This window comes from Homalodisca vitripennis, chromosome 3, assembly GCF_021130785.1.
Source record: "Homalodisca vitripennis isolate AUS2020 chromosome 3, UT_GWSS_2.1, whole genome shotgun sequence".
NCBI lineage: Eukaryota > Metazoa > Arthropoda > Insecta > Hemiptera > Cicadellidae > Homalodisca > Homalodisca vitripennis.
The window spans coordinates 56,537,347-56,558,198 of record NC_060209.1 but is presented as its reverse complement, the minus strand read 5'-3'; the positions used below and the strand labels follow the sequence as shown (position 1 = coordinate 56,558,198).

The window sequence follows — 20,852 nt, the reverse complement described above, 5'->3', positions numbered from 1 at the left end:
CACTTCAAATTCCATATTCCACCGTTTTGGAAGTGGCACTTACTAAACAAGTGGTAAGGCTAAAATTGTATAAAGTAACACAAACTATGTTTCCAAGGATTCCTTGACTTCAATCTTGTACAGATCTATCCAGAAATAACATAATTACGGAACAATAGCCAAGTTAAAATTATGACATTCTGCAACCAATGATACATTGAGCAGAATGAAATGTTATTTTACACCGAATTGTTTGAAATGTTCTAGGAATAAAATCGAGACTTCACATCTCATCTTTGAATGTCCACCATACGGTGTTATGACAATTTCAGATGTATTCCAAATTTAGGGCTGAAAAGTTAAAATTCCCTTACAAACTTCAAGATATCCTAAAAGAGTTGCCTACAATTAACGGGAACAACTGCACCAAAGTGTTTTAAGTGTGTTAATGTAGAACAGTGTAAATAAAATAATGAGTGTTTTTTCTCTTCGCAAAGAAAGAAAAAAAGGGTTTTCTGTTCGTTCTTCGTTCACCGTTGACATTGTCAATAACAAGTGTAGAGTGAGATGGAAATGTAAACAGGAAAAACTTTAAACGTAAACAAACAAAAGTGTACATAATTATTCCAGTGTAGATTGTGAATCTGTGTAAAATCTGAAGACGTTAAATTTGTTTTAAAATGAGATATTGTTGATATTATATAAACCGTGATTCTTTATATTTATTGATTTGTGATAACCTAGAAAGATATGTTTAATAATAGTTCAAACTATACACGAATAAAAAAGGAATTTAATGAACATGAAAAATACAAAAGAAAGTATCAAAATATTAAACGTGAAATCAGGAATTATGTGTTTGTAAGTGTTATTGGGGAGACTTTAATAAGCGGCCTACACTCATTATTCGATTTTTATTATCGAGATATTCGATGTACTATCCAAATTCGTTATTATATATTGATGGGTAGGGTACGATAAGCGGACCCGGTTTTTATATCGAAATTGGCAAACGATATTACTTAATCATAACCATCGATATAATCAATCGATACTGATTAATTATTTTGAACTATTAACTTAAATAATCTATATCAACAGCTGTAAACACTCTAAAATAATACATGTAGGATAATATTTCAATTTTACGTAAGTAATTCTGATTATTAAAAATGGAAGTCAATTTTAGAAAACTATACGACGTTGGTTTTTCGTGGCTTCACCATGTTGGACTCGTACAGAAAAACCCATTATGTAAAATTTGTGGGAAAGAAACAACTGTATCTGTAGACGAGTAAATACGGTCGTTTTCAGTTTTCCTAATTTTGGTTATAATTATTTGTTTGATCACTGTGAATATTAAATTCATATTTTAATTTAAAACACATGATTGTTATTGAGGACTATACTTAGGTACTTTTATATCGATTGATAGTCTAAGATTTGATATGCGAATATTAGGTAGGCCTATCGATGACTATATTCTTCGATATAAAAAACCGGGTCCGCTTATCGTACCCTACCCGAGATATTCGATATATTATCCAAATTCGTTATTATATATTAATCGTACAAAACAAGAGTGGTAATACATTAAAAACAAGAATAATAGGGTAGGGTACGATAAGCGGACCCGGTGTTTTATATCGAAGAATGTAATCATCGATACCTAATATTCGCATCTCAAATCTTAGACCAGGCTATCAATCAATATAAAAGTATCTATATTCCCCAATAACAAACATATTATGTTTTAAATTAAAATGTGAATTTAATATTAACAGTGATAGGCTAAAACAAATTATTATAACCAAAATTAGAAAAACATAAGACGACCATTTTTGCTCCTCTCACAGTTACATTTGTTTCTTTCCCACAAATTTCACATAACTTAATGGGTTTTTCGGTACGAGTCCAACGTGTTGAAGCCACGTAAAACATGTCCTATCATCTTTCAAAGCAGTGTAGTTTTTTAAAATTGACTGCCATTCTTAATAATCAAATGCTACTTAAATGTAAAATTGAAATATTACCTTACGTGTATTATTTGAAAGTGTATGCAGTTGTTGGATATATATCATTTAAGTTAATTAGTTATTTGTTCAAAATAATTAATTAGTATCGATTGATATATATCGATGGTTATGATTAAGTAATATCGGTTGCCAATTTCGATATAAAAAACCGGGTCTGTTTATCGTACCCTACCTGAATAATACATTACAATTTTTAATAACAACATAAATTTAACAGTAACGTTACAAAATAACAAAACCAATTATGGCCTAGACCTGCACATCAGTAATACGTTAAAATATTTATAGATTGCGCGGGTAGGCTATCAGTGAGAAACCTCTTATGTGAAGGCAGGAACCAAACCCATGTATATTTCTAGAAATGTACCGCAGAATTTCCTCATATTCACCGTCATTTTCATATTCTCAACAAATAGGCCTAGTTATTTCTTGTTGTTAATTTTTTACATGACAATTGACTGTAACTAATAAATAGGAATATTATGTTTTGTTAAATAAATTGTAATATCGAATTATTCATTCGGATAAAAACAATTAAACCATTCGACGAAAACAACCGAATAAAGAGTGTAGGCCGCTTATTAAAGTCTACCTGTTTAATATAAAATATGAGTTATTATACTCGGGTTCTAGATTCTAAGTAGTTATTCTAATAATAAGCCATTGATACAAAAGAGGTAGGCTTATCTCTTTTACAAACAGGAAGATAAATTTAGTTGCAATTTTTAAGTAGCCAGACTTATTAATATTTATCAACTATAAACTATAACTAAGGTTGTGAATAAATAAGTAAATACCACTCTACTAGTCATTGTCAACTTCCATATGGTACAATATGCTAAGTATTTTTTCTTCAGATATTAGGAACTATTTTTGGTAGGCCTAATTGTGATCTTAAAAGCTAAAGTGGCAAAATAAAATGTTTGCATTATTAACATTTTGCTATTGTTCTCCCGAACAAAACAATATAAGCTGTCAATAGGTGGAAATGTCAAATAACAAAGTTATAGAACATTAAAAGTAGAACTAATTTTCTCACGCAGAGTAATATTTTATTGTTCTATGGGCGTCACGGGGTCATTTGCATCTTTAGTTACGCCAGCCCTTATTGTAAATCTAGAAGTGTGCAATATTTAAAGTTATGTTATATCATAAAGTTTTCAAGGAGCTATCCTGCTTTATTTTATTTCTTTCACAAATTAAATACTAATTCCTCTCACTTGCTTAACAAGTACGGGTATAGCAACTAAACATTTTTTGTTCCAGGAAAATGCTGCTATGTGTGATCAAGTTGCATCAATGCAAGAAAAAATCTTGATAGTAAAGGAAGAAAGAAATTATCTGTTGAAAAAATTGCAGATGCATCTGAATGCTTCAGGTTAGTTATTGTATATATAATAAATATATACATATAATTTCACACAGAGAGTTCTATATGCAGTATGTATCCAAAATCACTGTGTCCCAAATAGTCTTTTGTGAATGGTAGCCTCAGAATATTAACCCTTTTAGCACCAAACATATTGGGCGGGTTGTGTCAGAGTGTGTAACATATAACGCCAGAGTTACTAGTGCAGAGTTTCCCGGTGGGAACCACGGCATAGACACACAGAGACATAAATCGTTCTCGTTTCTCTAACTTTTATGATAATATAATGATTTTGGTCTCATTTTTTACATCTTTGTATCCAGGCCCCTAGGTTTGCTGCTGGCTATGCATGTCATATCTGTCTTCCGTTGTATCAGAGCATTACTGAAATACCTGTCACAGAATGAGTTACACTACTTTTGTAATGTAACTAATAAAAAATAAAAAAAAACAAACATTTTTCAAAGACATGAATTTATTCCAATTAGAAGGAAATATCTTTTAACATATAATGAAGGTCACCACTTTACAATATATAGTGTGCAATTGGCAGTGTAACCTGACAATTTCATTTAGTAGATATGCTGTGGAAACAGATGTCTGGTTTTTAGAACCACAGGGGTTTGTATTTGGTCTAAGGCTCTAGTAGACTGCATAAGATGTCTGGTTTTTAGAACCACAGGGGTTTGTATTTGGTCTAAGGCTCTAGTAGACTGCACACATTTAACATTGAAGTTTGAAATTTTAGTTTCCAAGGCTTATATGTATTTATAAAACCCTTACTAATCCCCCTTTTCAGCTAGAACATATTCTCATGTAGTTTTCCTCAGCCCACTGGGCCATGTGCAGTGACTGGTTGAGTTCAAAGCCTCCACTCAGTGATTGTGTACCATGTACATCAGTTGCCGCTTGAGATGAGGAATCATTTAAATATATTTTTCCATTTCTTCAGTCCAGATAATATAGCTGCGGTAAAAACTTACTAGTGGGGTTTAAGCTAGTTATAATAACAGATTGCTATGACTATTTCTTTAAATACAAAGGGAATGTAGCCTACTGTGGATTGACTAACAACATCTAGAAATTTAACACGTGCTATTATTGTCCTAAAATCGTCATGGCACGAGCTTGTAAATTTTTTGTTGGAATATACAGTAGGTTTCTAAATAAATTTTCTGATTGGTGGAAAACAGATGGTCTTGATTGTGGTATAATTCTTTCATCAATTTGAAGAAATTATATAATTGAAATATAGTACAAAAATTTATTTTCCAACATAATTATCTGCTGTGGATGCTTGTACTTTACTAAATATTGATACTTGTTAACAAAAGAGAACAGAATACAGTGATGTTAAAGTTGGTAACTATAATTGGAAATCAACTAAAATAAAATTCCACTATTCTTTATAATATATATATAAATCTTGTGTCACAATGTTCGTCTACGCTTATCTCTGAAACCACTGAACCAATTTCAATGAAATGTTATAGATATGTTTTTTTATTTTTTTCTAAGAACCTTTGCGCTGCTTTGGAGTGACAGGATATTCAGGATGGGTAGGGTTAGGGAGTAGGGACTGCCTCCTATCGAGATCCACGAGGAAGAATTAGGGCACTACATCTCAAAGTCATGTCTCCCCGGAAGAAGGGGAGGCTAGCTCTGAACCAGCTTCTCCATTCAAAGTCGGCAGGGGGTGGCACACCCTTGTTGAGGCTAACAAGAACCTCTGAGGTTAGGGAACAAACCCCACCAACTCCAACAGTCATCTCCCACAGTAGACTAGACTTATCGAATTGCCCATGAACCCCTGACTCTCTACACTTGCAGTTAGATGTGCTGCTCCTGGACATCCATAATGTTGCCCAGATTTAAGTGACACATCGGTTTTTGCTGTGCCCAGTGGTGGGTTCAACTGGAAGGTATAAACCATTCAGAAGTGATTCCTGCTGGATATACCTGTATGTACTGTTTGGTTCAACTTAAAAGAGGGTAGTTTTTATCTCGGTTAATTAGCATAAATTTTTTATAAATAATGGATTGAATTCTTCTAGAACCTGTTAAATGTTCTGTGTCAACATAGCTTTATGACATATAACCATATGTTTAATTAATTTAACCACAGAAAATGTTCAAAATTTATCTTGTTTTTTATAGATAATGGATTGAATTCACTTCTAGAACCTGTTAAATGTTCTGTGTAAACACAGCTTTATGACATATAACCATATGTTTAGTTAATTTAACCACAGAAAATGTTCAAAATTTATCTTGTTTTTATAATGGATTGAATTCACTTCTAGAACCTGTTAAATGTTCTGTGTAAACATAGCTTTATGACATATAACCATATGTTTAATTAATTTACAGAATTAATTACACAGAAAATGTTCAAAATTTATCTTGTTTGTGTTTATGCAAAGCTGAGCTCATCATAACATCGACTGTCTTACATTTTTTGGTGGTTGGATAGGTTATTGTAAATCTGACATATGTTGGCTTACATTGATTATCGAGTTCAAGGGAAGTAACCAAAAATTTAAATTTATTTTCAGCATAATATGCTTTTAGTCCTTAGAAGTTTTTATCTGGTAAGTTACATTGGTTATAAATAATGGTTTTATAATATTCAAATTTGGAAAATTAGGTTATAGGCTGTAGCCTGCTCATTTTGAAACAATCAAGAGACTTGTTCTTTATTTGTTAAAATTACAGTAAATATTATTTTAATACATTAAATAAACCTTTAAACAAATAAAAATATTTCAAATTCCTCTTTACACTTGACCTGTCACCAACAGTCAGGTGGATAAGCTGCTCCTGACAGGCTCCCTCAAGTGTTACCCATCTTAGGAGCAGCCACGCCCAACGTTGCTTGACTCAGTTATCTTGTTATAAAAGTTGTACATGTGCAGTAGATACAGCTAATGGCCTTTGGCTTTTTTTGAACTTTAAGTAGGATGTCATGTTTATGGAACAAATGGCAGTTATAAACTTCTTTTTTTTTCATTTTTAGCTGAGTTAACAACAATCTGTTTACTTTGTCTAAATCTTAAGAGTTTAGATTTAGCATGGAAATGTTTTAAAACATTAAAACGCTTTCATGAATATTATGTTAGACTTCAGCATTATATAATTACTAATGCATTACAGTAATATATGTGAAACTATTAATAACACTTTTTTGTAGAAGGTGATCATAATACAGTGAATCGTAGCAGTCCAAGTGTAGATCCTATAGCGGGCCTTGTTCTGAAAAAACCTCTCAGTAAGAAACGTTCTTCTGAATCAACAGGTAAGTTTCACCAAAGGCCAGAATAAAGTGGCAATACATTATCAAAGTATTACTATTGTATTTTGGATAATACAAACATTCTTCTACAGTTTAAATTTTTCACTTAGTTTCTCCAGGCTGAACAGTTGAGTGTTCAAGGAGGTACTCTTTACCTGCAACAATATAGCATGCACCACCTTGAAAATTAAGTAAATATAAAACTACTCTCTGGAGTTTAAACTCCTATCTGTCACATTTTTAATGACTATTAATGTAATATTGTTAGAAGAAACACAACACTCTGTCAAAACTGGTTGAATGTGGTAAAAAGAGATTTTGTAACAATGTCAACATGATTAGAGCTTGTATCTCTCTGGTCTAGTGATCTAAGACGTCCAGGTAGAGTAATCTAAGAAGGCCAAAGGTCCTGGGACAGAGTTCAAATACCACTCTGAACACAAAACCAATGTTTGTTTTTTGACAAAACCCTTCAAGTAGTGACAGAGTTGCTGTGAGGTACCAGGCTGGCTTGAGTAGTTGACAGAATCAGTCAGTTTGGTTTGTAATAGTACAGTATAATAGAATTTTGAACATTTGTCATCGTTATAAATTACAAAAAGCACAAAACTACGTTTTAAGGATTGAAATTTACCCTCTTCCTCAAGTGTCAAAAAATCTGATACATAAACATCCATTTAAAACCTAAAAATTATGGCAATCAACAGGCACTCAAAAATAAGTACTGTGATACCTGACTGGTACACCAACAGCATGAAGTCCATACTGGAGAAAATGAAGCCCAGCGATATCACTGCACAAAAATCAAGAGCACAAACAACATGTCACTTAGGCACCAGTCAGAGTGGCCTGAAAACTCACCAGAAAATTAATGTTTGTATTTCTTTGGGTATCATGGCACTTTGTCTGAAGCAATGAGAACAGGAAGGCGATGGTTGGGAGGGGGAGGGGTAAATGTAGCCGCCTCCGGCCTTATGTTAGTGTACTAGACCTTAAATGTCATGGTGTGTGTACGAGTTTTATTTGTTGAGGTTTTTTTTAACTGTTTGTATATGTTTATGTATTAGATCTTTTGACACCTTCTTTTAGCTTTTTTAGTAACTTGAAGCTTAAAAAAAACTAAAATATGTTATCAGCATATCAGAAACAAAATAGTTTTGTTATTTTGTATTGCTTAAAATCCTTCAATTTGGGCATATTGTTTTGTAATCATTTGATGCTTGGGTTTCGTAACTATAAAAATCCCTTATTTGAAAGTTTTAACTAAATTATAGACAATCGCTAGATGCTTGATTATATTAATATAAAAAAATTATAAATTTTCCCAGGAGCAAAACTCCTCTTACCATTTCCACCATAATTTACAAAAAGCATATTCTATACTACCCAGGTCACCTTGGTATACTACAGTATATTGTCCATAGTTGGAAGCTTCTACGAGGACCCTGATACCAGAACATTACATAACCAAAGTCTGAAATTTGAGGTTGGTTTTTAATGAGTAAACTTGTCCTAGATACTTAATAAACACATGTTTGTTCAATAAGCCTTTTTTGTTATGAATGAAGAGTTGATTCAATGTGAATGTTGAGTTAGCTCTATTTCCATTCACCTTGAAAGAAGGACCTAATGGTCCTAACTTGGCCTGTAATAGTAAAGAGCTTAACCAATAAATCATCTTCCTCTTAGTGCCTGATGTCAAAATGATATCAAGAGTTCATTTTGAGCTTCTTTGTCATCGACTTTTTTTTTATCTCTTCAGACGAACATGGCTTAAGTTCCAGGAATTAAGTCTGTGACAGCGTCAGATTCAAGACACTGCACCAAGAGGAAGGTGGGTTGGAGCTAAACTCATGATTCGCACTGTCCAACTATCCTTGATATCTTATTGATTATATAAATAAATACTTTATTTTCTATAGGTATTACACAAAATTGCTAAAAATGATGTGATCGAAATCGGTACATTTTCTCTCGTACTAAGTATTGTATACAGCAGAAACAGTATGCAAAACACAGTATTATTACTACATAACCTATATAAAGTAACAACTTTCTTAGGATTTCCTTGAATACAAAATACTTAACCACTAATAAAATTGTATATTTTACAGACAGTTTAAAGAGTTTAAGTAAAGGAACTAAAAAGTCGCCAGCGATCAAGAGAAAGAAAGTGTTCCAGACAATTCCATTGGATATAACTGGCAGACCGAAGTTTCCCATCAAGCTTGGAGACTTAACTGTACATAGTCTCGGAGAGGTTCGTTTTTTTCACTAGATTATTAAAACACAGAGAGAGTTTGAATGTTCTTTCTTTAGGTTTTCTACATTTCCTCCTATATCGATACCGAGCAGCAAACCACTGTTGGGTAGCAAATACTTTATTTTAACATTTTTCAGTCACTATCTTCGATCTGCAATTTCAGAACAACCAAAATTTATTTTTGCAAACTGTGCTCCTTTGAAATTATAATTAAAAACAAACTGTCATGTCTTATTATTAAAGGTGTACTGCTAAGATATTTTTTCATTATACTTTATTGGAAGTCATAAAAACACTCCTATTTTTACTAATTGTAATTTTCATTCCTTTATAGCTATTGCTTCCACCTATTAAACTTTTATGAAAATTGGCACTCACCAAAATGAGGACAATTAGTTTAACTGTCATAAAAAGGTATTTATACCTTGTTAAGATTTACTTCTTGTTACGTTATATTGTAAAATATAATTATATTTGGTTTAACAATCTCTCCCATGTGTATAACATGTATACACACTTATGTTTCCATGTACCTCATGTATATATTATTTATGCTCTCCAAAATTATCAGTGACTTTACCAGTGGTCCAAGCTTGTTGGAGTGTGTCTGTCTGCACCCTAAGAAAGCTCCGAGGGTACAGACTCGGATCTCGGATTTAAATACTTTAATCCTCAAAATATTTAAATTTTCATAGCAGTTGTTTTACTGCATGTGTATTTATTTGATACACATAGGCTGGGCCAAAAATTTAATTAGTGTATTTTTTTACAACAACCCATGTGTATCCTATATATGTACAATAAATACCAGATCAGTATATATATATATATATATATATATATATATATATAAATATTATCCACATACATTTGTATCAATGAAGTTATACTATAAATGTTATAATTTGGTAAATGAGTTTTATTAGACATAGTTATCAAAATGTTACGTCATATTTGGATGGCTTACCTAGTATAATAATATTATAAAGATTGTTTCAGCTTCAGACAAAAAAAAGCTAATCAGTTGTATAAATTTAATAATATGTATGAGAAGTGAAAAATGTTTAGTGACTAATAAACTTTAGAAGACATGTTATGTTAGCTTTGAGGTAGTAATAAATAGTTAAATTTATTTACTTTTTTATAAAATTATAAAATTCATAGTCATTATTTTATAAAATTACCTTGGGTGTAGTTTATTTCCACAAGTTGCTTTCTTCTTTTTATGATTTGAATCTTTTTCATACAAGACAGGAGATCCATCAATACAACACTAGGGGAAGGAATAAGATTGATATATTGCCTCACAGACTAGCTAAAACTAAAAGCTCGTTTAAATTAAATTTTATAAATAAGCTGCCTGATGATGCGAGACTTGTTTCCTTTAAAATATTAAAAAAAAGTTATATGATTGGCTAGTGAAAAATCCTTTTTACAGCATTGAGGAATTCATGAGGCATTGCCATATTAATGTTAGGTTTTAGTTTATAACTAACTATAATTACTTTTATTTATTGCTACATTACTTAAATTTCATGTGAACTTTTTACAACACTTTTGTGTTAATGTAATTTTTAGCTCTAACAATGTATGTAATTTTAAAATGACTTGTCCTATTTCTGTAAACAGATCAATGGAATAAATGATTCTTATTCTTATGTAGCTTTTAAACCATTCTGTTTTTTTTTTTTTTTTTTTTTTTTTTTTTTTTTTTTTTTTCCATTCTAAGCCTAGGGATCTCAGCGTATGTAGTAGCTAGTCATAGGTTTGGTAGTAAAAAGCTTTAATGAAGTCAAGAAATAGACTAGTTGTTGAGCAGCTTTCCTCTAGTTGGTTTGTAATGTGTTCTGTCAGTTGTATAAACGCTTTTTAAGCCAAAACTTTGTGATGCATTAACTCAGCAAAAGCTGTTAAGAGGTTAAGGTTTTCAGAATTCATATGGTGAAATCTTTGTGATATTCTAAATTATTTACAACAGTTTCATTCAACAAACTTTTTGAAAAACTAAACAAGTGCTTACACAACAAAATGGCTGCAGCACTAGTGACAAACAAAATTTTGTCTACTTTCTAGACAGATCCCAAATAATCAGTTACAGATTTATTAGCAAGTAAAAGAATTACACATGTTTTATTGTTAAGGTGCTGCCAGACAGACCAGAGTACCATACGGATGATCTGATCTTCCCTGTCGGCTACTGCTCCACTCGCACATATGGAAGTCTCAAGGAGCCTGAGAAACAGTGTGTCTACACCTGCACTGTCATGGATGGTGGGCAGAGGCCCAGGTTAGTGGCTGACACTTTCTATTTATCATAGCTTCAAATTCACGCAAAATATTGAACTAACTAAATAAAAACGCTTATCAAACACAACTAAAATTTATGAACCTTGTATTTTTGCTTTTTTGCACACTTTATTCCCTCTGTCAGTGCCACATCCATAGTACCACAGATTAACGTGTCTTGGCTTATTGCTTGACATGTACAAAATAATCGGATTAGTATTGGCACAGAACAAAAGCAATAAGGCTGAATATCGTACGGCAGCTTACGACTAATCCTCTCACCCCTTTTCGAGATTCGTCTGGCCCCCGTACTTATTCCAACTGTAGCACCAGTTATAAGCAATTAACCTTTTGTCTCTATGTCAGAAAAATGTTGAGTCTCCAGAAAGAACAGTCTGAACATCAAATTGTTTCTTCAAACTTGGAAAATCTGCAAGTGAAACATTTGTAATGTTACAAGTCTATGTTAATGTCAATCGATGTATTGAAAATTCCCAGCTTCTCTGTAGCAAAAAAAAGCAAGAATGACAAAACCAAAATTCAAGGCTGTGATGATTGTGATTTTTGATTATCAAGAATCAAGAATCAAGAACTTTATTAGTCATTAGACATACAATGATACATTAGACTTCGTCATTTATAAATTACTATTTAGCAGCTATTACATAAATGCTTCTAGTTCATTAATCAATTTAATATAGTAGTTAAGTCATATTTAATAAATAAATTGTCTGCACATATAATGGAAAATATCATAACCAAGTATAAAAATTAACAAATTTGAGTTAACAGTAGATAAATATGTACATCATAAGAAGACGTCTATGTAATAATTCACAGCAACATTAAATACTGAATTATATCAGTAATAAATAATATAAATAAATAACAATTAACAAACAACACGAATCGACAATATATGATTTTTAAAAAGTTAACTTTATACAATACATAATAAACAAGTACAAACAATAAAAAGAGTAAAAAGCAATATATACACACTTATTCAGATCTGGTCTGCATTTAGCCATCAAATATTGTATGTAATTGACGAGCTTCAGTTAATAGGAAATCATAAACCTTGTGAAATATATTTTGATTGTGGCAGTTTGTTAAATAGTATTTTTCTTGTAATATCTTTCAATTTCAAATTCAAATTCAAATGGTTTATTGTCAGAATACAAAATATGTATATAACAACGTCATATTATAAATAATCTATAGCTTACTTTAAATATCCTTACTTCTTATCACAGTTAAAAATTCATCAACAGTGTACAAACATGAATCTACTAACATTTTCTTTACAACATTTTTAAAATTTGATCTGTTTAATACCTTGATATGATTGGGCAAAGCATTGTAATATTTGATTCCCTGATATCTAAAACTGGCTTGAGTGCTAGCAAAGTTACATTTTGGTACAACTACATTATTTCTATTACGAGTACTATAACTATGAACATCACATTGATTAATAAATAATGATAAATTATCTCTGACATATAACAAAACATTTAATACATAAATAGACGGCAATGTTAATACACCTAATTTTACAAACAGTGGTTTACAGTGCTCACGACTCTGGACATTACATATAAGCCTGACTGCTCTTTTTTGTAACACAAACAGTTTATTCGCAATCTGAGATTGGCCCCACAAAGTTACTCCATATGTTAAGAAACTATGAATATAGGCATAGTACATAAAAAGCAAGTGTTTAGCAGAAATTGTTCCATTAAGGGATCTTATAAGAAAAATACCTCGGGAAATTCGAGAAGCTACATAATCAATATGACTTTGCCATTTAAGATTGGATTGTATAAAAATGCCCAGAAACTTAAGACTTAAGTCCTCATTATCACTAGGCCTATTAGAAAAGGTAATATCAAAGGGATCGTGCACATTGATTGGGTACCAGAGGGTAGACTGTGAATCAGAATTATTACACTATCATCCTGACTACCCTACCTACCTGACTTCTAATTCAATGTATTATGTTGGATTCATCCCAATTCATACAATTATCTTCGGACGAACAATGATGTGCAATATTTGACTTTTCTGTTAGATCCTTCTTGTGTTCTTTTTTGTGTCCTTTTTATTATTATGTTTAATGGTCTTTTTGTTTCGTCTATGTATTCTCTATTGTAACTACATTTTATACTTTAATCACAGTTTTTGGAATCCTTTGTGCAATTTTTTGGTTTCGATTTCACAACTTTTTTACTTTTACTTTGTATTGTGTGTTTTAAACGCAGTTCTAATGTCTTACTTATTTTACTACTTACACTTATTTTCTCTGATAATCCCAGCACATAGGGATTGACATAAATGCAAATTTAGGTCTATTTTGATATACTAACTCAGCAATGATTCTTCTGGTTGATCATTTGCACTTGTTTTTTTAATTAACTTACAAGGAATCTTAAAATATCATACAGATTAGTAATTTTTAATAAATCAATGTGGAGCCACAGTATGGTTTTAAGAAATTCATCTGGAATGAACCAATAATAAAAAAGGCCTACTCGTGTTTCCTCCTTTTTTGGCCGCTATCTTGTTTCTGTCATGACAATCGCCATGTACCATTGGAGAACAAAATAAATGTTACTTAAGAAATAAAAGATTTCAAATATCACTATAGTGATTTCAAAAGTTATGATCCATTGTCATAATAGTAATAGTAGCTTGCCAAAACACATTCACAACAATACCAAAACATGAAATTACTACTTGTAAATAAGAAAGAATATCGTCTGATTGGTAGAATAAATCAAAGGTGTGAAACAGCAGTTTGGAGAACATAAGAAATAGTTGCAAGATTATAAAAGATATAGTATGTAATGGAACATGAAAATGATCAGATGGTTTATTATATAAGTAAATTGGACATTTCTTTTTCTATTAATATAAATGCCAATACCTTTTGAGCCTATTTAAAAGACGTAATAACAAAATACGTTGGACGTGTTAAAGAACTACAGGCACTGCCATCTAGAATATGACTGAAGTACCCGATATCAGGGTTTTGCTAGTTGCAGTGCTTATATTATTACCTTTTAAATAAATTACAGTATTCCAATGAAGATAGTCAACTGTTAAATTAAATTTTCATAAATACTTTATGAAATATAACCCTTTCAAAAGTTAAATTATCACCTTAAGTTAATGATCATTAGAGCGTTTCCTAATTTATTTTTAGTATTACAAATTTTTCAGATTTGAGATTGTCGCAGATTCAGACTTAGAGGTGATAGGCAGCTATTCTCTAGATGACTGTCACACCCAACTGCTGCAGAAGATCAACCGTTGCCTTGGTGTAGAGATTGTGAGTACCAAGGGCAAGGGAGCAGACTTCTTTGGCCTGTCTCATCCTACTGTACACCACCTTATACAGAGTTGTCCGGGAGTGCGCAAGTGTCATGGTTAGTCTCATGCTTTGTTCCTCCTACTGGTGTTTATTGTAATGATAACCAAGATATATGTTACAAAAAGTTAGTTTTTTATGTACTGCCAAACTTAGCTGTATTTGTAATAAATATTTGAACTATAAATAGTTCATAGTTTTTGGGTTGTGAATTGTGATCAAAATTATATAATGAAAACAATGTAAACTTTAAAGCATCAACACCTCAAATAGAGTGTAATTTATTAAGAAGCTATATATTTGTTAAAGACTGTATGTTGTTGATAGAAACCAACCATAAAAAATAAAATTATATCATTATTGAAGGGATAGCAAATTAATGTAATAAAATTGCTGCTAATTTTCTCAAAATAATAAATGCAAAACAAAAGGTAATGAAATTAATTAATTAATAAAACTCTATAATTTAAAAAAAGTCTTAAATCTTTGTAATGGTAGTTTTTAGTTTATTAAAGCCAGTCATACACTATCCGACGTAGTTTATCGTTTCATTCAGTTAGTTGATGGACTGGGTTGAGCTTGTGTTTCGATAGTGTGTGGTGACGCATGAACCACACCACACCGAGTTGGATGTGATCTGACAGACCAGAACTTACCAGGTTTGCTTGAAGTTGAGACACACAAATATTTGGTTAGCGATTCTATATACCGTCGAACTTAGTTAGCTGCACATGGATTTTATTTAATTCTCCATACCAAGAATTTTAACAATTAAATTGTCGTTTGTTTCTTTTTTATTGTTGGGATAAAATAAACCTAGCAAAAACACAAGATCAAAAGTCAGACATAAAAAGTTAGTTAGCCATTACTTTTTAAATTTTTGGTTCAATTTTGCCCACATGACAGTTACAAACAAACTTTTATGAAAATAATTATTATTTTGGTAGTGAAATTTTTATTCAGAATCAGTGTAGGTAAGAAATACACATAGTTTTTTTTTACACGGTACAGTTCACTCGCTGCTGAGCTATCTGGATGGCCTTTGGGTGTATAGATATGGAATATTCATTCCCCACACATGAATTTTACTGCAATAGATGTGTTGATGTACACTATCAGTATAATAACTAATGCTATTAATAACAGTAATGATATAGTAACTAATTTAGTGTACTGTTTTTAAGGGAAATGAAACATTTTGTTTAGAATAATGGTTATTTTTCAACATCTAAATTTGAGATTGTTGTACTTGAAAGAATTTGTTTTCGGTAAATAATTATTATTACCTTGTCTATTATCCTAAGAAAGTAATGTTTTTTAGTGATTTCAAATTTCTTGTCTATGAATTTTTTTACTGTACAATTTGATACAATTGTGAAGTCATATAGTTAACTATGTATTACAAATTGTTTTTATAAGTAAGATGAAAAGATTTTGGTTTAGATATTGTTGTAAATACTGTTGTTTCCAAAAGTATCTGTACAGATTAATGATTTTCAAATCCAGAATTTTCAGAATATCAAGCCCAATTCTGAATCTTTAAAAATATATTCTCAAATTTCAAATTCTAATATCATTTTCAGTCTAAATTTGATTTTAATAAAGTCATTAAAGTCAGAAAGTATGACAAATTGATATTTTAGTGATCATTGGTAGGCTTAACCCTTAAAGCGCCGTAAGCGCATATGCGCGCGAGGATCGACTTTGCTCTGAACGCCGTAAGCGCATAGACGCGCAATATACTTGTTTTTACTATTTTGCACTGTTAGTTCAGAGTTTGTCTGCTAGACTGTGAGGGGTGTATGTTACAGTAGTGTAGCGGGGCTGTGCCACATCACGTGACAATCTTTTTGTTTATCGATCGATTCTGAACCGGTTTTTGTTGAACAGCTGGCAGTTTGGTAGTACTGCTCAACGCCGCAAGCGCATTTATGCGTACGTCACTGCCTCGCCGGGCAGCTCTTGTGTTCTTCTTCATATCCTGTTGAAGCAGTGCGAATCGTTGATCGGTAAACTACTGTGTAGTTTTATGTGTTATATGATCATCTTTTTATAAAAGTTATATATTTATAAATTTTTGAAATAAACAGTTTCTTGAATGGCGATAAAAGTCTTTTTTCTTCGTAGAAATATTTTTACTCCTTATATTTATAACTATGTATTTTGGCTCTAGTTCCGAAATTCTACATTTATTTTTATTATTTTTATTTAGGCTTGTTTTTACTCCAATAACTGTTACAATCTTTTATTTACTTCTATAAACATCTGAAAACCATTTTGTAATTAGAAAAATAACACCCGTTAGAGGACTAAGAATTTGGAAAATATTTGGTTTTCAAATTTTTGGCATGTAAATTTAATTTTTTATAATAACTTTGTTTTAAATATGTAATATAGTTGTTTTCTAGTTCTATTCTAGTACATATAAACACGCAATGTCATCATTTATATACATAATTAAAAAAAAGAAAGAGTAAGCATTGGGTAAAATTTATAAAGGAGCTGAAACGCTAAATAGTAAATCATGTGTATTTTGGGCAATAAATATGATAAAAGATATTTTTTTGCAGTTTCTGTTTTATTTTGTTACCTAAAAAAAGAAACTAAAATTAGCGTTGAGAAAATCTAATTTTAATTTTTTTATAATAAATGAGCGTTAATCCAGAGTTTAGCTGAAACTGTTTGGCGCTTTAAGGGTTAATTTGGGTACTGCCAATCATCCGTTTTTCTAAAAATAAAATAAACTGCTCAGTTGGCAGGTGAGCCGTCGCCAGAGTCGAGTACAGGCATGACATAACTAACAGGCAAAAACAGTTAGTTTGCTGTGAGTCTAGTGAGCGCTTTCATTTCCCTATGTCCCATGAGCAAGAGGAGACCTCACTCATGGAGTAGAAGTAAAATTTATTCTCATGAGTAATAGAACTGAAGTGACATTAATTAATTGAACTTATTTTAAAATTATATCTTCTCAATCAAATTTTAAATTGTATTCATAAAAAAGACTAAATACATTGAATTGATAAACTTAGTTAAATTTAATCTTCAAGAACAATTTTTTGTTAAATTGTAGTTAATTCTGAGATGTGAAGGGTTAGAGATTGAACAAACTCAGTTTTATTTAATACATAAGCAAACTGTGTTCAAATTTCGGTACAACTGTTCCAAATAATGGACTTTGTTCCAATAGTTAACTGTTCCCAATATGGTAGAGTCTTAGTTGACACCCCTCAACTTGGTATTGTCTTAGACACTAGCATATTTCAGCAAATTCCTGTGTGTTTAATATGACTTTGCTGCGTTTCTACTCTGAATTTGAACAATTCTCCACTGGTGATAGAACTGGAATTCCGTATTCCTATACTAAACCAGAATATACCTCTTGCATTACTTCGTCTAATACAACTGGTTGCATTATATTTATCATGTATTATTGCTATTAAAGTATTAAATAAATTTTACATATTAAATACCCTTTGAAAGGTAAAGACCTTGCTCATAAGTATAATGTGAGAGGACATACTGACTAGTTTTTTTTATGAACAAATAATTTAAATAACCAATAAAGCACTGCTATAATTCATTTTCTTAAAATTTAAGTTTTATTTACTTTTTCCAATCTAAAAATTACGTACAATGTGAACAACCATAGTTTGTCTCCTCCTAGGTTTGATTTTAGGAACTCCCTGCTTTATTTGTTTATATTTATTTTACTGTTACATCAGTGCTTTTTTATTTTATGTTAGCCCTATTTTTAGTTTGACATTTATTAGTAATCCTAAGTAAACTTTCAATTCCTGAAAAACATGCATTTGTAAAATAATCTCATTTTATTTATTTAGTGACATAGAGCAATGAAATTTGGTGTGGTTGCTCATTTTTAACTATACATTGGTGTAATGTGATCTTATAAGTAAGTGCTTAATATATTTTGTACACCTCTCATAAATACTAAGTTAAAAAACATGTTTTAAAAAGGATTTTTAGGAAAGTTATTTCAGTATTATAAATTGCCTGAATATATATTTTAAATATTTCCCACAGTTATTACTGTATAATTTCCTGATGAATAAAACAATTTAATTTTAAAATTTAATCCTCTGTGTTTGACTCATCGAGAGCTAGAGGACCTAGTTTTGATTATAAAGGATTATATTATTATTGATTTTATGAATAGTTGTAGTGGTACTGTAATTATTGTTTGTAAACAATTGTGTTTTATTAAGTAAAACAGTATTCGTTTAAAATTTGTTTAAATGTTTCAATAAAGTTAGATTTATTATATTGAGCTCCACATAAATGGTTGGAGCAAATAAAATTTTAATATTTTATTGATTTAATTCATAAACTTAATGAAAATAAACATTTTACATTTGTCTAATCCTTGTAATATGCAACTATTAAATTAAATTAATTAATCATAAAAATGTATATTGCTCGTTTTTTTTTTTTTTTTTTTTTTTTTTTTTTTTCTTTTTTTTTTCAAGATTAGAATTAGGTTTAGGTTTTCATCTTCTTTATGTGTTTCTTATAAATATTGATATTGTATTCCAGGATACATTTGGACCAAATTTGACTTAAGCCGAGCTAATGAAGGTTTAACAGTACCAGAGCTAGATGCATCCTTAAGCTATGAGGCTCTGTTACGAAGCATCACATTCTCCAAGAGTCACATTGTCAAGCAGGAGCCAGAGGACACAGTTTCCACTTTTCAAAGTTTGTTGCTCAATTAGCTATTAGAAGGCATAATAGTACCAGAGCTGAGTCTCTAGATAGTAACATTCAAGATCAATTAGCCACATTGCTAAACAGAGAACAGAGGACACAGTTTCTACCGTCACAACAGTTGAAAATATACTAATGAAATTGTTAACCTATGACTGACATTCTTTCTTTTCACCTGCGTGTGAACTATTTAGTACGTAAGATAAAATTTCTTAGTTTACATCCCTCTTAAAATAAGATTTGCACATATGGTGTTGGCATAGACCTTATGGAATTAAAATATACATTTTCATTTCCAAAAGTAACTCTAAATTTCATACTTGCCCAAATGCTACTATCAACAACCCTTTATTTTTGTTGTTCGCTTTATTAAAACAGTATTTATCAATTAAATAGATTCTAATGCTTTATGCCCAGTAAATAATATGTATTTAACTCCTTAGTTCAAAAAAGGAGTTTCCCTTCACTAGAAAAATTCCACAGTGGATTCTTTATTTATATTTTTAATTGTTGTACCTCATCAAGTTGTGTCTTTTTTTTCTTGCTGTAAATTTACATGCTTTGCTGATTGTTGTGTATTTTGTGACAAGATTGTACTTCATCAAAATCTTTGATCTGTGATACTTGATGTTCTGTGAAATTGCGTTTTTGGTTGTAAAATATAAATGATTATGCCATGTGAAGTTTAATCTGTTCCTACCATTGATAATTCATTCCTCATTGTGTTGCACCACATAATTGTGAACCAGTATGGTGTATTTCACACTTTCAGAATGTACCAAGCTCAGTTAAAGTGGACTCAGCAATAGGCAATTCCATGGAAGATAAAGTACCGGTACAATATTATTGCCCCATGGAATATTTCATAAAGATTTGAAAAAGCTGCCCATGACAATAACACAAACCAAATAACTTTAGAGCAGAAAGGAGATCAAGCTCTCTAAAGAGCTTGGATTAAATTCCCTGTGAAAGCTCTTGGGACAGGAAGGAGTTAAATAATTTTCAATACTAAAATCCATTACAATAATGCATTACAATCTTACAGTTACAAATTTTACACTAATACTTAGTTCTAAAGGCAGAAGAGTTTCCATATACTTTAAAACTGCTTGCATAATATGCATCACATTATTGCCTTTGTCCCTGCTGATCGATCAGTACAATCAAGTATTAGTATTCTTATATATGGTACTGAAATCAACTTGAAATTTTGGGTAATCACTTAAATTCTTCAGAAAGGCATTCATTAGAACAATTCCAAGCTTGTAAAACGATATCAGTTTAATGTTGTTTAAACATGGGAGTATTTACATATGTTTTTGTTTGTAAATTAATTTAATCACTGACAAAAATGTCAGTTTAACATTTATTTTTGTGCAAGATTCATGGCTAAACGTACAATACTACAAATTAAATCAACAATTCACAATCTGGCTTTCTAGTCAAAGTAAAGTGAAGCACTGTGTCATAGAATTGCTAATATACCCTCTCTAGGTGTTTAATCTCGCCATTGGAGTATATACTACTGCTAG

General features: G+C 31.0%; 1 protein-coding gene across 1 annotated transcript; it reads left to right on the top strand.

Moving 5' to 3' along the window:
• The first annotated feature begins 495 nt into the window (after positions 1 to 495).
• On the top strand, positions 496 to 20,003 carry LOC124356920 (transforming growth factor beta regulator 1). Its single transcript, XM_046808219.1, has 7 exons — positions 496 to 840; positions 3,282 to 3,393; positions 6,575 to 6,679; positions 8,791 to 8,936; positions 11,081 to 11,226; positions 14,451 to 14,656; positions 19,150 to 20,003. The coding sequence occupies exons 1-7, from the start codon at positions 730 to 732 to the stop codon at positions 19,326 to 19,328; spliced, it is 1,005 nt and encodes a 334-aa protein (XP_046664175.1). The 5' UTR covers positions 496 to 729; the 3' UTR covers positions 19,329 to 20,003.
• The last annotated feature ends 849 nt before the right edge of the window (positions 20,004 to 20,852 follow it).

Coding starts and splice junctions, on each gene's coding strand:
- LOC124356920 (XM_046808219.1), top strand. CDS start 730: ATGTTTAATAATAGTTCAAACTATACACGAATAAAAAAGGAATTTAAT. Junction 3,394..6,574: donor GATGCATCTGAATGCTTCAG/GTTAGTTATTGT, acceptor ACTTTTTTGTAG/AAGGTGATCATAATACAGTG. Junction 14,657..19,149: donor GGGAGTGCGCAAGTGTCATG/GTTAGTCTCATG, acceptor ATTGTATTCCAG/GATACATTTGGACCAAATTT.